Source organism: Oculina patagonica, chromosome 4 (genome assembly GCF_052425735.1).
Source record: "Oculina patagonica isolate OP01 chromosome 4, crgOcupat, whole genome shotgun sequence".
Taxonomy (NCBI): domain Eukaryota; kingdom Metazoa; phylum Cnidaria; class Anthozoa; order Scleractinia; family Oculinidae; genus Oculina; species Oculina patagonica.
Window position 1 is genome coordinate 50,520,743 of NC_135761.1, and position 17,227 is coordinate 50,537,969.

Below are 17,227 nucleotides of genomic sequence, written 5' to 3' on the forward strand. Positions count from 1 at the left end.
GCAATGAAGAAGGTTTTTTCAAGTCTCAATTTTTCGCTTCGAATTTCGAGGTAACTGTCCAAACTGTTTTCTTTGAGACTTGAAAAAAAATTTGGATCAACTTCCACCTCAAAAACCATATTCACTGTCTTGCAAAAGCTTTTAAAGTTCACTCCACTTCGGCCGCCATGTTGATTTATAATTCTCAGACATGTCACAGATTGAAAAAAAACTCGTCATGCCAGTACATTCAAGTGTCTTGACCCAAAATCGCTCTGTAAGTGGCTAATCATATCAGCTTCCTTTTCTCCAAATTTAGAATAAAACGGAAGTAAGGCAAAATTTCTAGGAATTGTTGCGCTAATTGTAATTGTTTTCAATCAATTTGAAACCCGCTCGCGCATAAGACAGCTCAATTCAATTATTATCAAGAAAAAATAAAATTTGCATATCTGCTGCTGTCGTGTCTATAGACTATGCGTAAAGAAAAACAAGACAGAAAACGAACGGAACCATTCAATTTTTCGACTGTTGTGGTACCTGTGCTTTGGTGTTGTGGGTGTAACTGTCAGCATCGATCTCAAACAAATCAGATACAATAGATTTAACATAAAGGTAAGACCTGACTTTATCCGCGGAGATTTACGGTTTTGCATGTTTTCCGGGAAACGGTTGTTTAGGTTTGATTTAGTTGCTTTAATAACCGAATGCTCTACTAAAAATAGTGGAATTTTAATATGGAAACGTATTAAGAAACAAAATAGCTTACTAAAGTGGATTTGAAGAACGAATGAAAGCAACTGTGTTTGCGGAAACTATGTGGTGGCGTATAGCGTTCGCTAAAAAAAATAATTACCATGAAGCACTGTCAGGAATTGGAAACGCTTCCTGTGCATTTTCTTGAGTTGCAGTCAATATCAATAGCCTACAATTCTCTACTGATAGTAGTCGAAGTCGAATGCAATTTTTGAGATGCGTTAGAAGGGCGGAAAGAAGTTTAATATTCTGTTTGCATGCTGGCAGTATGTGCCAAATGGCGTTCGCTTCAAAATATGATGAGTCAAGCACTTTCGGTTTCAGCTGAATAGACTTGCTACAGGTTTTTGTCATCACTTTTTATTATTCGGTGATTATTATTATTCGATAACTTCGTTTAAATAGCAGCAAAAACGTGAAATATTATGTAAGTCAGTGAACCACGTACCTGATGATTGGCAATTTATTCCGTTAAACAGTTTCATCCACTACCCTTTATTAAACGTGTCTCTTTTGCACATTATCTGTAAAAATGTACTACTGTAAACCGATCTCACGCATCCGAAAATTACTGAGTAAACACATATGCTAAAGATGTGTAGCCAGGGTACATGCATGTATCTGGTTTCGTGCAGTGGTTATTCGAATAAACATTACTTGATGTGTCGAGTTAACAGTTCAGCAATATGGTGGAAACTCTAGTCCTTCTACAGATTCCATGTGGCTGCTGACACCTTTCACTACTGTCAAAATGAAATATTCTTGTGTGTCATTAAACGATTGCTATGACACCTAATTTTTCAGAGTTTTCTTTCCTTTCCTTTTTAAACTTTTTCTGTGGTCCAAGATTATTGATACAGTGTCATTAGAGCTACCAAAAAACTGTTAAAAGGGAGAATGAAAACCATTTTTTTAATATATGTGTAATTTGGGTGATCTTGTTTGTGAGCCCTGAAATCATACGTCTGAGCGGTCGCTTGTATATTCATATGTCCCTATCAACGTTGCAGAAAAGAAAGCAAGCAAAATAAGTTTGTGAGCGTCATTTCTACGAGGGAAAACATTTGTTATCTTTTTAAACAATTCGATCGTGGAGGAGTGTACTTTCCCTAATTTTTACTATTTATTATTCTCAAATAAAGTACAAAGCATTCACAGCTCCATGGAAACAAACAGTAGATATGATCTTATTTTTTCGTTGTCTTGGAACGAGTAAAAACCGCAAGTGTCCAACGTTAAATTGTTACATAAGGGGTATAAATTATTCCTTCTTAGAGCAGCTAAGCAGAGTAAAAAAAAATGGCTGAATATCATCGGCAAGTTTAATAATTTAGCATACCTCTCCGAGAATTAAGGATCTAAATAAAGGTCTTTAATTAAGATCAATTCAATATGTATTATTTTGACTACGTCGGTATTTTTGGTCAGTGATAATGATAAGGAAATTCGGCAACAACAGGATACTTCATTGATGCCACAACAAAGGCCTGAATCTGACCTGAACTGCAGGGTTGTTCAGAAATGACGCTAAGACATTGATTGAACTAGGTGGGGTATCGCTGAAAGAAGTTAGCTGAATAAGCTTGCTGTAGGTTCCTATTAAAACGTAAAATGTCAATATTATACATCGGCGTTAAAAAAAAAAAAAAAACGGCTCAGTGGACCATCCATTATAAGTGCCAATTTATTCGTGCAACCGTTTCATGCGATGCTACCTATTAAACGTGTGTCTATCTTTTCATCTCACATGGTTAATGTGTTCTGAATCGATTTCACTCATCCCAAATTCATAGAGTAAACACATACAGAAAAGAAGTACAGGATACACGCATCTCATCTTGTGTATTTAATACAGTGGTATAAAAATTCAAATATTTTGTTCGATTCTTCAGATCTGTGAGCTAAGTATGGACTGAATTAAGTCAGTTCGGGTATTAAAATAACTACAACTGATAATCAAAACAAGTAAATAGTCCATCAGCTAGTGGGGGTTGTATGGCTCACTTAAGGGGAACAAACGAAACTTGTCTAATATTACTCTTTGACTATTAAGCATCATAAAAATGTGTGATAGCAAGGATAAAACGGTAGCTTTCACTGTGTAAATCGAATTTGAAATTTGCTCTCATATCCTTCTTTTGGCCGCCATCTTGGATTTTAAAACAGAAATCCTTAATTTTTTTATTCTCTCTTAAATATTTACTGATTTTTTGCTTAGATATATATTTGAGAGGTACTACATATTCGGGACATTATTTTAGCATTGTTTACGGTAATAAAAGCAAAGTTCGCAATAAATGAAGTCGCAATGTCCGCCATTTTGTTTTTCAGCTCGTTTTCCTTTTGCTCCTCAATCATCTAAAATAACAAAATTACCATAAAGGCGTTACATCGCAATGCAACGTTTTTTCAAGTATAATACACCATTAATCAGTATACCCCAAATCAGATTACATAGCTACGTCCACGCATTAGGTTAGAATAGGGCTCAGTTAAGAGATTGTTGAGTACAGAACAGACAGAATCGCCACACTCGTATAAAGTTCTCCTTCACTGCTGCTATGCTTCTGTCAACTCTTCTGGAGCGGTGAAGGAATTACCGGAAGGGAATCAGTAGCTCTTCTCTAGATTGTGGCTTGAAAATTTCCTCTTGTAACATTGAGTTCGGTTAGTGGAGATGCCTCGCGTGGTGGGAGAACCTCTGGCTTTACTTTCCCGGGCGCCATTCACTTTCTCTGGCTTCACTTTCCCTGGCGCCGTGAATCTCATAGCACAGCACATCCACACTCTGACACGTCTTCTCGTACAGCTGATACACTTATGCTTTCGTATCTTTAATGATCACCTCGGATACTGCAACTCCTCCCCGCTAATCGCCATAGCTCGGACGTACGTTTCGTACGTTGGCAAAGCTCCACTTTTCTGGTCTTCGCACCTCTTCCCTCTTTTTTAAAGTACTTTGCATGTCCGTGGGACCATATGTTTGAAATAAAGGGCTGGGTTGGAAAATGACGATTGTTTTTTAGGGGGATTTATTCAAGACACTTGATTGGCAATGGTATTTTATCTACCCGCTCTCTTTTCTTCGTGAAATAATTTTTAAATCTGCACTTTTTGCTTTATTTTGTGATACAAACAGTCATATTGTGAACAATAATCAGCCGTGGCGACGTCACATACGACATCACGTTGTTGTTTTTGAAACACTAGAATGAACGAAATCATGTTGTTAGTTCCAATAAGTTTTAAATTTGCGTTTGAAAGCGATTCGTTTACGTTAAAAGAATGCAGGCAGCTTTGTAGCTTTTTCACCCCAAAAATCCAAGATGGCGGCCAAATTAAGAAGCGTATAGGGGAGCCAATTTAAAATTCGATTTATAAGTGAAAGCTACCGTTCCAACCTTGCTATCATGCATTTTTGTGATGCTCAATAGGCAAGGATTAAGATAAGACATGTTTCGTTTGTTCCCCGAAAGTGAGCCATGAACCCAAATTTTCGGATCTCAGCTGATGGACTAAAGCTCTATTTACAAAGACACCTGCCGAAAATCTAGACGAAACATTTTGGTCTTTATTGAACTACTGTGGTAGAACGGGCTAGGTGCTCAAAAAATTGTGAAAGAGAGAAGTAAAAGTCGTCATTTAAACCATTTAATACTAAATCCACACTGCAACTACGACATATATTTTCATACCTCGCAAAACATGCATCCTTAGGAATTCAGTGTAGTCGCAACTGACGTTTCTAAACAAGTTGGCAATGCTGCAAAGACCTAATAATCTATATATATGAAGGACACACTGCAATCGCCGACCGGTTAGCTCAGTTGAAGAGCGCCGGACTGTCGTGCGGGAGGTCTCGGGTTCGACTCCCAGACCGGACCAACACTCAGGGTCTTAAAATAACTGAGGAGAATGTGCTGCCTTTGTAATTACATCTGCAAATGGTTAGACATTCTAGTCTTCTCGGATAAGGACGATAAACCGTAGGCCCCGTCTCCTACATCACTCATCGCAAAGAGTAGGGCATGAATTTCCCGGTGTTGTGGTCTGTTCTATTCCATTGGTTGCCGGTGGTGGGGTGAGATCATGCACATGGACGGATAGCGGCTGCCATAGGCGCCTTATATGCTGATGTCCGGTCTCCTCCCATAGATTCGAATTGTGAAGCGCATTGATCACGAGCTTTGTAAATGCGTTATATAAGCACCCATATCATATCATCACTGTAAGAACTGTCCGCAGGAACGTTAGTAATCAACACAAATCGGCAAAATAATTTCGATTTCAAACTCTTGTTTTTTTTTGTTTTCATGCCTTAGAAATAACGAAAACACGCCTTATAGCTTTTATTTCACCTAAAAGAAGTAAGAAACGCTGCCTATGTAAAATGTTTTAACATATCTTATTTTTGTTACCAAAACACTTGTGTTTTGGTTACTTAACAAAACACTAGAGAAGTTCTTCAAACGTTTTTCCATAATCGTTTCAATCGACGTTCACATTACGAGCTTTAGGCATCTATGGTCAGCAGAAAATCTAAATTAAACAAATTCATCACAGCAGTAAAGGAGTAAAGGTTCATCCATTGTCGATAAAATCAAATGGATACGCCCTCACAATACAAACGAAGCCAACCAACCTCAGGGGTCATTTGGCTCTCAGAGAAATAAAACTAATTCTTGTCACAACAAAAATAATACAAAATTGACCATGTTGCACGTTTCATTTTTAAATAACTCCAAAAGTATTTATACCAATTAAGTCTCCAATATCTCATTTTAAAGGGCACAAAATGTACTTTTCAGAAAAATATAAACTTCTTCATGAAAACTAAAAACATTTCAAAAAAAAAAAACTTTGAATCACAAAAACACTACAAAATGCGACAAAGAACAAATTATTTATGACAAAGGCAAGTTTCTTAACATAAAAAACGGTGATCCGAAACTGAGGTATTTTGTCGCATTTTTAAGAACATGTGCTCATATCATGAACGGTGAACAGACCCAAACATGTGCCAAGCAATGAAGAAGGTTTTTTCAAGTCTCAATTTTTTGCTTCGAATTTCGAGGTAACTGTCCAAATTGTTTTTTTGAGACTTGAAAAACATTCTGGATCAACTTCCTCCTCACAAACCATCTTCACTGGCTTACAAAAGCTTTTAAAGTTCACTCCACTTCGGCCGCCATGTTGATTAATAATTCTCAGACACGTCACGGATTGTAAAAAACTCGTCATGTAAAGCACATTCAAATGTCTTGGCCCAAAATCGCTCCGTAAGTGGCTAATCATATCAGCTTCCGTTTCTCCAAATTTAGAATAAAACGGAATTAAGGCAAATTTTCTAGGAATTGTTGCGCTAATTGTAATTGTTTTCAATTAATTTGAAACCCGCTCGCGCATAAGACAGCTCAATTATTATTAAGACTAGTGGTAACCACAGGTTAGAAAGTGCGGGCCTTGACGCACTTAGACAAGGTACTGGTAGGCAGTGCCGATAATTATAAATAAACGACTGAACAAGGAGGACTGAAATGATCAAATGGACAATAGACAATTATTCTGAGTAACGCGTCACGTAAGGATATTTCGCACGCGGTGCAGTGTGAATTTAGATGTGATTTTTCTCAGTCGGTAAACTCGTTATGTTGTCAGTGTTATAACGAATTTCTTGACAATAACCGTTGTTGGAATCGCTCCTCATTCGCTTTACCGTGGTTTATCTGTGATACAATTACAGCAAATGTTTTCAAAAGCAACACATAACGCCTTCAATGTCACAGAAGGTTTATCTAATGTGACAAGCTGTTTTTAAAATATCGCTCTTGGAGAACAGATTTTTCTCTTCCGGTGTTACGACAAACTGTCGTGATTAACACATTTTCGCATTCCGATCGTGCTTAGTGGAAGAACAAAAATTTTCAACTTCCGGTTCGGTCCTGGTTTATAAACGTGGCGCGCACGCGTAAAACGCAATCCGCTGGTCGCGGATAAGACAGCTGCTATCGTGTCTATCGACTACGCATAAAGAAAAACAAGATCGGGGACAGAAAACGAACGGAACCATTCCGACTGTTGTGGTGCCTGTGCTTTGGTGTTGTGGGTGTAACTGTCGGCATCGATCTCAAACAAATCTGCTACAATAGATTTAACATAAAGGTAAGACATGACTTTATCCGCGGAGATTTACGATTTTGTATGTTTTCCGGGAAACGATTGTTTAGGTTTGATTTAGTTCCTTTAATAACCGAATACTCTACTGAAAATAGTGGAATTTAAATATGGAAACGTATTAAGAAACAAAATAGCTTACTGAAGTGGATTTAAAGAACGAATGGAAGCAACGGTGTTTTCGGAACTATGTGGCGTATATCGTTCACTAAAAAATAATTACCGTAAAGCACCTTAAGGTTTTTTTTAAACGCTTCCTGAGCATTTTTTTGAGTTGCAGTCAATATCAATTGCCCACAATCCTCTACTGATAGTAGTCTAAGTCGAATACAATTTTTGAGATGCGTTAGAAGGGCGAAGAGAAGTTAATAATATTCCGTTTGCATGTTGGCAGTGTGCCAGATGGCGTTCGCTTTAAAATGTGTCGAGTCACTTTCGGTTTCGGCTGAATGGACTTGCTAGAGGTTTCTGTCATCACTGCAATGAATTATTATTCGATAACTGCGTTTAAATTACAGTTATGTCAGTGAACCACGCACCACGATTGACAATTTAATCCGTTTAACGGTTTCATCCATACCCTTTATTAAACCTGTGTCTTTTTCGCACATTATCTGTAAAAATGTACCTTACTACTGTAAACCGATCTCACTCAGCCGAGAATTACTGAGTAAACAAATACGCTAAAGCTATGGGTAGATACCTGTATCTCGTTTCGTGCAGTGGTTTATCGAATAAAAATAATTTGATGTGCCGAATTAACAGTTCAGCAATATGGTAGAAACTCTAGTTCTTCTACGGATTCGATATGGCTGTTGACACCTTTCACTACTGTCAACTGAACGGAATATTCTGGTGTGCCATTCAACGATTGCCATGACACCCGATTTTTCAGTGTTTCCTTTCCTTTCCTTTTTAAACTTTCTCTGCGATCCAAGATTATTGATATAGTATCATTAGAGCTGCCAGAAAACTGTTAGAAGGGAGAAGGGAAACCATTTTTTTTAAACATATGCGTAATTTGGGTGATCTTGTTTGTGAGCTCTGAAATCATACTGAAATCGTAAGTGTCCAACGTTAAATTGTTACATTAGGGTATATAAATTATGCCTTCTTAGAGCAGCTAAGGAGAGCAAAAAAAAAAATGGCTGAATATCATCGGCAAGTTTAATAATTTAACATTGCTCTCTGAGAATTAAGGATGTAAATAATGGTCTTTAATCAATTCAATCTGTTTTATTTTCACTACGTCGGAACTTTTGGTCAGTGATCGATAATGATAAGGAAATTCGTCAACAACAGGATACTTCGAGTTTGTAGTAAATAATAAAGATGGTAAATTTTAAGCTCGGTAAATAAATAGTGAAGATGAAGTATTCAACATGACACGAGCATGGGACAAAGAAAAAATCTGAGTCCCCGACGGCTCGTGTCATGTTGAATACTTCATCTTCACTATTTATTTACCGAGCTTAAAATTTACCATCTTTATTATTTACTACACACTTGATGATTTCGACATTGCTGATCCTAGCAGTATGCAGGACGCGTGTCACATATCAACCTAGTAAATGGCCCAGCTCACAACGAGTCTCTCGTAGCTCAGTTGGTTAGAGCGCCCAACCGGTATCTGGGAGGCCATGGGTTCGATTCCCGTCGGGGACTTAGATTTTTTCTCTGTCCCATGCTCGTGTCATGTTGAATACTTCATCTTCACAACAGGATACTTCATTCATGCCACAACAAAGGCCTGAATCTGACCTGAACTGCAGGGTTGTACTGAAATGACGCTAACACATTGAGAAAAGAACTAGGTGGGGCATCGCTGAAAGCAGTTAGCTGTTAGCTGAATCGACTTGCTGCAGATTCCTATTATATTGCAAAATGTCAATATTATACATCCGCGTTAAAACAAACACGGCTCAGTGGACCATCCATTATAAGTGCAACCGCTTCATGCGACGCCACCTATTAAACGTGTGTCTTTTCATCTCACATGGTTAATATGTTCTAAATCGATTTCACGCATCCCAAATTCATAGCGTGAACACATACAGAAAAGAGGTACAGGATACACGCATCTCATCTTGTGTATTTAATACAGTGGTATAAGAATTCAAATAATTTATTCGATTCTTCAGATCTGTGAGCTGAGTACGTATGGACTGAATTAAGCCAGTTCGGGTATTAAAATAACTACAACTGATAATCAAAACAAGCTTTATTTACAGAGACACCTGCAAAATCTAGACTAAACATTTCGGTCTTCATTGAACTATTGTGGTAGAACGGGCTAGGAGCTCAAGAAAGCTGTTGAAAGAGAGAAGAAATGTCGTCATTTAAACCATTTAATGGGAAATCCACACTGCAACTACGACATATACTTTCATACCTCACAAAACATGCTTCCTCAGGAATTGTAGTCGCAAAAACGTTTCTAAACACGTTGGCCATGCTGCAAAGGCCTAATAATCTGATTTTAACTACAGCTATATATCGGAAGGACTCACTGTAAGAACTGTCCGCAGGAACGTTAGTAATCAAAACGAATCGGCAAAATAATTTCGACTTCAAACTCTTGTTTTTTCATGCCTGAGAATTAAAACACGCCTAATCGCATTTATTTCACCTAAAAGAAGTAAGAAACGCTGCCTTTGTAAAAAGTTATTACATATCTTACTTCTGTTACAGAAATGAGATAACATCAAATGGTTACGCAATCACAAACTAAGCAAACCAACCTCAGGCTCTCAGAAAAAAACTAAAACATTAAAGATTAGGCTATGACAAGTGAGGTCGGGAGCATCACTATAACTGAATAGCGTAAGCGCATCACGTTTTCACTTCCAGCCTTACCACTTTGGTGTTGTGGGTGTAGCTGTCGGCGTCGATCTCAAACAAATCTGCTACAATAGATTTAACATAAAGGTAAGACCTGACTGTATCCGCAGAGATTTACGGTTTTGTTGGTTTTCCGGGAAACGGTTGTTTAAGGTTTAATTTAGTTGCTTTAAGTAGGGTCACTACTGAAAATAGTGGAAACGTATTAAGAAACAAAATAGCTTACTGAAGTGGATTTGAAGAACGAATGGAAGCAACTGTGTTTGCGGAAACTATGTGGCGTATAGCGTTCGCTAAAAAAATAATTACCGTAAAGCACTTTCAGGTTTTGGAAACGCTTCCTGAGCATTTTCTTGAGTTGCAGTCAATATCAATGCAATTTTTGAGTTGCGTTAGAAGGGCGAAGAGAAGTTTAATATTCCGTTTGCATGCTTGAAGTATGGGCCGGAAAATGTGATAAGTCAAGCACTTTCGGTTTCAGCTGAATAGACTTGCTATAGGTTTCTGTCATCACTACAATGAATTATTATTCGATATATAACTGCGTTTAAATCGCAGCAAAAACGTGCAACATTATGTAAGTCAGTGAACCACGCACCATGATTGGCAATATTTATTCCGTTAAACGGTTTCATCCATACCCTTTTTTAAACCTGTGTCTCTTTTGCACATGATCTGCAAAATGTACTACTGTAAACCGACCTCACTTATCCGAGAATTACTGAGTAAACACATATATACGCTAAAGATGTGTAGCCTGATTATTCGAATAAAAATAATTTGAAGTGTCGAATTTACAGATCTGTGAGCTGTGGATGGATTTGAATGAATGAGTTCGTGCATTGAAAGTATTACGACTGATAAACAAAACAAATTTCTAAACAAGTGTACCTGTGATAGTTTGTGCTGTCTTAGATGGAAGGAAGACTATTTTTCTGCCGGTTTGCACTTTCGAAAGTGTTGCTGTAAAAGCATTTGTTTGGAGTTGTAGTTTACTCGTAAAGTTTGTCTCCTTTCGTTTTTTTTAATGTGCTTTCTGTGCGACATAAATTGGCTAAAACTCGATCGATTCTCTTCCAAAATTTTTGCTTCCTTTTCTATTTATTTTATTTTATTTTATTTTTTTATCATTTATGTTGTGAGCCTTGACTCAAATTACATGTGTAAATTACTTTTTGTCTCTTGGAACTCCTAAATAGTGTTTTTGTTAAGGCACAATTAAAAGCAGAAGATGCAAGTTTGTCGGTGCGTACTCCGTGCAGCCAAAAGCTTACGCTTCTTCGCGACTTACACCATCGAGAACTTTGAAATAGAGTATTATGCATGGTGTTTGATTCATCGGCGAGATGCGTTCAGAGATATGGTAGAAACTTTAGTTCAAAGACATAACTTGGTGAATGAGAACCAATTATCACTGTCAAAACTACACACTTTAGTTGTCTTTGAAGTATTACTATTATACCCGATTTTTTTTTTTTTTTTTTTTTTACTTTTTCTGCCGTCCAAGATTATTGATATAGGGCCCGGGATATCTGATCGATGAAAATCGATAATCGGAAAAACAATTGATCAATCGATATCAATCGATAAAATTAGTTAATTGGTATCGATTGGTATCGATACGATCAATCGATGATCAATCGATAACCACACAAAAACCGTTCATCGATTGCTATCGATTGGTACAACAAACTCGAGCATACGTCACGCACGCTACCTGTCCGATCATCCGCCATTTTTAGGAAGCCCTGGTGACGAAATTGGTATAAAATTTCGACCCAGTCTTCTCAACGCAAAGAACTACCCACTTGCCCGTCATTGCCTTTCCGTTTTATTATGTTAACGCAAGAAGTCTGGGAAGAGGCTCTACTGAATATAAGATGCGTCGTCAAAGGCTATCATCTTTGCCGTTTTGAGGTGAATGTCGGTGAAGTGTTTACTGCTAACAAAAAGAAGGGAGAACGCAGAAACGCGTTTAAAGTAGTTGACCATCGTGGAGGGCTCGGCCACCTACAATCCGAGTTTGTGGATCCTCTTTGGCCACTTGAACATGCAAATATTTCTGTGTAAGTGAAACGTTTTTTTTATTAAAACTGTCACAAACAATCTTGTTAACGTATATATATATATATATATGATAAATCTTGTTAACGTTGAAAGCATTAAAATGGAATGTGTTTGCAATTACTGCGTACAAAGATGTGATATTTATGTGCCGATTCCGTCAGCTTTAAGATTTTTAAACGTGACGAAATCTGCAACCAATCGATACCAATCGATGTCAATTTATCTATCGATTGTTATTGAAAATCGATACCAATCGATAACCACACGAATCTTCGCCATCGATTGGTCATCGATTATCAATAACAATTGATTAATTGATATTGATTGGTATCGATTGATATCGATTGTCATCGATTGGATACCCCGGGTACAGGTCAAGTCTTTTTTTAACATTTAAGTAATACTTTCACACTAGAACCATATGAGAAATTTGCGAGCCCTAAGAACTAGCTGTCTCTTGCATCTTCTCTTCAAACGTCCCTATCAAAGTTGCATAATTGAAAGCAAGCGAAATACGTTTGTGATCGTCATTTCTACAAGGGAAAACATTGGTAATCTTTGCAAATAATTCGATCGTGGAGGAGTTCACCTTACGTAATTCTTACTATTTATTATTAATGAAGTGCAAAGCATTCACAGTTCCATGAAAACAAACACTAAATATGATCTTATTCTATTTATTGTCGGGAAAGTTTAGAACAGCTGTCGTGTGGCGTCCGTAGGTTCTAAAATACGTTTTTTGAAGTGGATTCGACTGAAGAGTGGAAATTATTGTTTTATGGGCATTGTGCGACAGGTGGCGTTGCTTAAAAATGTGATTTCCGCTACTCTAACACTTTTGGTGACAACTGAACCGACGTTCTGAAGGAATCTGTTATTACTGCAATATTATATTGGATACACGTGTCCCATTTAATGTATGAAGACGTTTTCTGATCAAAATAAGTTGCTGGTATCATTGCATGCTCAGAACGACGAGCAGCGAGTTCAATGGTCCCAGCAGAATAAGTTCATTTTAAAAACGATAGGACTGATAAACAAAAGAAGGTTTGAGAAAAAGATACTTTTTTAAGTTAGTGCCATCTCAGATCGAATGAAGGCCTGACTTCATAAATGAACTTTATATCAGTGAATATTTTAACCTGTATGTTCTCAGAGGTACAAACGGTCATTAAGATATGTATAAAAGAGTCTTGTCTTTTCGAGTACTGTAAAGGATTAAACTGTAGCATCAATCAATCTAGAACTGGAGAAAAAGGCGAAGCTTGTGGTCGAGACTAGTGGACCAGCAGGACGTGCATTTCTCCGGTTTCCGTGGCATGAATGAGATACTTTTCCATTGCAGGGTACCCTCAGAATTTAGATTTTCCGTTACCGATCTACACACTTGGGATCGAGGAGAAATGTCTTGCCCAAGAACACAGCACTGGGATCCGAACCAGAGCTTGAACCTACAACCATGGACACAAGTGTTGGAAAAAATACGCCCCTTTCCCCCAGTTCAATGTTGTATAAAAAATTGTTTTCCATCGAATCTGTTTGCATTTCCAACATTGAAAGGGGGGCGGGGAGAATTCCAACGTAAAATGTCCAACGTCGTAGATCATCATAAACGCTCTTGTTTCTTGGCCATTTCAATTTCACCAGAAATAAAATACAAACAGCGGCAACAAACATAACACATGGACTACGCATGGTCTGGAAAAAAAAGAAAGAATCTTAAATTTACTTGACGTTTCGAAAGCGTAGTCCATGTGTTATGTTAGTTTTGTTGCCGCTGTTTGTATTTTATTTCTGTCGTAGACCATCCCACTGGCCAATAGGCCATTGCACTTCATCCCTCAAAACCAAGTTAGAGCATGAACTAATAGCTGCAGTAATAATATACCACCATTCGCATAATTTGCAGTTCGGATATTAATAATTCGCCTTCCGTCTTCCTAACAAAAGATACAAGTACTTAAGAAGCTTCACAATAGTTGAAACCTTTTTATATTTGGCATGTCTCTCTGTAGATCGTCAGAATGCGTTGCCATGGAGACGCCAAAAGGCACCAGGCACCAGATTTTGACTGCTCAAGGCTCAGTTCTTAAGATTTATTCGGCGAAAGTCTTTGTTTTTCAGTGTTTTTTCGCCTTATTCGCCCCCTAGATCGTTAAAAATATAGCTCTGAACCTTACCGCGACAGATTTGTTTAAGGTGACTCGATCGAAATAAATGACGTGCTGTATGCCTGTCAAAAATGTCTAATAACCACCATTTTTGACTCGATTTCCCTCAAACTTTCGCATTTTACTCGAAATTTATCGAAGAATAATACGCATAATAATTATAATAGTTATCTTGAGTTTTGCGCGATGGTAACTTTATTGAACACACCTATTTGGATAAAACTGCTATTTACAGAAAACTGAGCGCTAGGATTTCGTTTAAACTACTGCAATTAGCTCATTATAACATCTTATTATGACTCTCTAAGTTTCCGAACAATCGTCGGAACAGAAACCACGATACAATTTGATCATCAAAATATTAATCTCGGCAAACTTCGAGGCTGGGAACGCTCCAGCGCTTCCACATTTCGCCCAAAAGTACCATAACCGAAGACAAAGAAAGTTCAATTCATCAGTTTTGTTAGCTCCTAATCACATTCGGCTATTTGAAACGATGAAAAAGTTTGAGCAAATATTATAAACTCACCAGTTGCGTCAAAATGTAGGAAGGTCGCCAAATTTACGTTTTTCTAAATTACATGAAAACTGACCGTACGAATTGCTTAAAACAACCGGACCATTAAATTGAACATCTTACACAAACTTTGCGCTGCTAATACGTTTCTGGAGCTGCCTTGATTTGGATGAAATAATGTTTTAAAGTGAAGCACTACTCCAACCCTATTGTGAACACGGCCATGTTGTTGTTTGGATTCTGCAGCTAACGCTATGCAAATTTCCATAAAATTTACGAGAATTTGAAAAATTTGCACATGGATAAGGGGGGTGCATTGACAGTGTTCAGTTGCTTCATGTTCTGATATCAGAGGTGTCCTTAATTTATGCCACATGAAATTTGAAAAGGGTTGGTACTAAAGTTTTTTTTTTTTATTATTATTATTATTTATTCATTCATTTCAGTACACACAAAGAGAAAAAACAAAGAAAAAAAAACCTAGAGATACGGTAACAATACTTCTAAAAATACAAGACAACATGGTTGTTAAAATACAATACAGTGACATTATTTACAGTAGAATTACTTAATACATTACTAGCGGTATCTGGCGTCGATGCATAATTACATAAGATAAAATTATATACTTGGAGCGGAATTACATTAAGTAAAGGTACTAAAGTTGAAATTAACACATTGTAGTCTGTTTATTGTTATTCAAATAACCGCTGTCTTATGGGGTAAAATGCACCCCCCTTATCCATGTGTGAATTCTTCAAATTCTCATCAAATTCAAGGCAATTTGCATAGCGTCAGCTGTAGAATTCAAACGACAACATGGCCGTGTTCAATAGAGAGTTGGAGCAGTGCTTCACTTTAAAAAATTAATTCATCCATATTAAGGCAGCTCCAGAAACGTAGAGTAGCAGAAAGTTTGTGTAAGATGTTCAATTTAATGTTCCGGTTGCTTTAAGGAATTCGTACGGTTAGTTTTCATGTAATTTAGAAAAACGTTAATTTGGCGACCTTCCTACATTTTGACGCAAATGGTGAGTTTATAGTATTTGCTCAAACTTTTTCATCGTTGCAAATAGCCGAATGTGATTTGGAGCTAACAAAACTGATGCATTGAACTTTCTTTGTCTTCGGTTATGGTACTTTTGGGCGAAATGTGGAAGCACTGGAGCGTTCCCAGCCTCAAAGTTTGCCCGTGATTAACTTTTTGATGATCAAATTGTATCGTGGTTTCTGTTCCAACGATTTCTCGGAAACTTAGAGAGTCATAATAAGATGTTATAATGAGACAATTACAGTAGTTTAAACGAAATCCTAGCGCTCAGTTTTCTGTAAATAGCAGTTTTATCCAAATAGGTGTGTTCAATAAAGTTACCATCGCGCAAAACTTGCAATCATTACATCGACATATTGGCGTGTGTATTAATCTTCGATAAATTTCGAGTAAAATGCGAAAGTTTGAGGGAAATCGAGTCAAAAATGGTGAAGTTGTTAGACATTTTTGACAGACATACAACACGTCATTTATTTCGATCGAGTCACCTTAAGAAACTGTTCATGTTTCGTTTGGAGATACCAACTTGAACGCGAACGTAAGGCACACTACGAATAAAAAAAACCGCTAAGGCTTATACTTAGGTAACTTGACTTGCCAACAAGGAAATAATGTTTGATGTGCCTTTGCAGTGGGAGTAAAAAAAGACCGTCACACCTAAGATGTCTGAACAGCGTGCAGTTCCATTGTGTATTCCAAACAACTGCAGCTGGGATGAGCAGACTGGTGATTACAGCAAGACTAGTGAGGACAGAAAAAGCCTCAATGTAACTGAAGCGGCATTGAGAAGGCTGAGAAGTATCAAAGGTAGCGATTTTAATTAAATGTAGCTTGCGGTATAATTTATAAACAGCTCCCATGTTGGTCGTACCAAATCGAATTTTAGAGTTTTCCAAGACGGTCGAGAACCACTTAAGCAAAACTGGTTCAGGATTATTTTTAATGTTGGTGCGCACAGATGATACGGAAAACCGATTTGTGAAGTGTTTAGAAATGGATTAGTTGAAAACACGGGGCCGAGGTACCGGGGTGTGGAAAACACGGGGTGTGAAAAATGCGGGGTCCAGAAGGGTCTGTAGAAAACCCGGGGTGTGGAAAACGCGGCCCGGGTCCCGGGGGCTGAAAATAAAAAGATGTAGACGGTGCAAAACATTTTCTGGCTAAAAAGACAAGTATAATAGTCATAATATTTAATCACTAAACTTAGGAAATTCGTTAAACGTGAATACATGATAAGTGGTGACTTAGATTAAAGTGAAAATAAGTGGAGAAGTGGTAGCAAGTCAAATACTCGGAAAAAAGATTTTCCGAGTTCCCCAACGGGAGTCGAACCCATGACCTTCCAGAATACCGGTTGGACGCTCTAACCACTGAGCTATGGGGACTCATGGTGAGCGAGGTCATATACTGGGTTCTTATGTGACACATGTCCTGCCAACTGCAGGCTCAAATATGTCCAAATGATAAATGTGAATACATGATAAGTGTTCGTTAAACGTGTTCCCTTGCATTTAAAAGCCTATTATTCACGTCGTAAAAAAAAAAACATTCAAGTTTGTGAATCGTAAACTTGTCTTTGCGATCCTTGCAAAGGATAAACTTGTCTTTGCGTCATTTTTCCATTTTATAAAAGAAACTACATATGAGTTATATACATTTTGTTAGTGGGGA

At 37.6% G+C, this 17,227-nt stretch overlaps 2 protein-coding genes across 5 annotated transcripts in view; one reads left to right on the forward strand and one right to left on the reverse strand.

Moving 5' to 3' along the window:
- Positions 1 to 17,227, reverse strand: part of LOC144650453 (uncharacterized) — a 163,867-nt gene that overhangs the window by 118,075 nt on the left and 28,565 nt on the right. The gene's annotated exons all lie outside the window — the stretch shown is intronic.
- The window catches only part of LOC144650426 (guanylate-binding protein 7-like), a 43,744-nt gene continuing 26,667 nt past the window's right edge, over positions 151 to 17,227 (forward strand). For 2 of the 4 annotated variants that reach the window (XM_078510099.1, XM_078510102.1), the window contains exons 1-2: positions 151 to 594; positions 16,189 to 16,363. In XM_078510099.1, the coding sequence (XP_078366225.1) occupies positions 16,219 to 16,363 (145 nt within the window). In that variant the 5' untranslated portion in view covers positions 151 to 594; positions 16,189 to 16,218. Of the gene's footprint in view, positions 595 to 6,763; positions 6,898 to 8,944; positions 9,838 to 16,188; positions 16,364 to 17,227 lie in introns of those variants that run through there. The other 2 variants (XM_078510101.1, XM_078510100.1) reach the window with 2 other exon arrangements.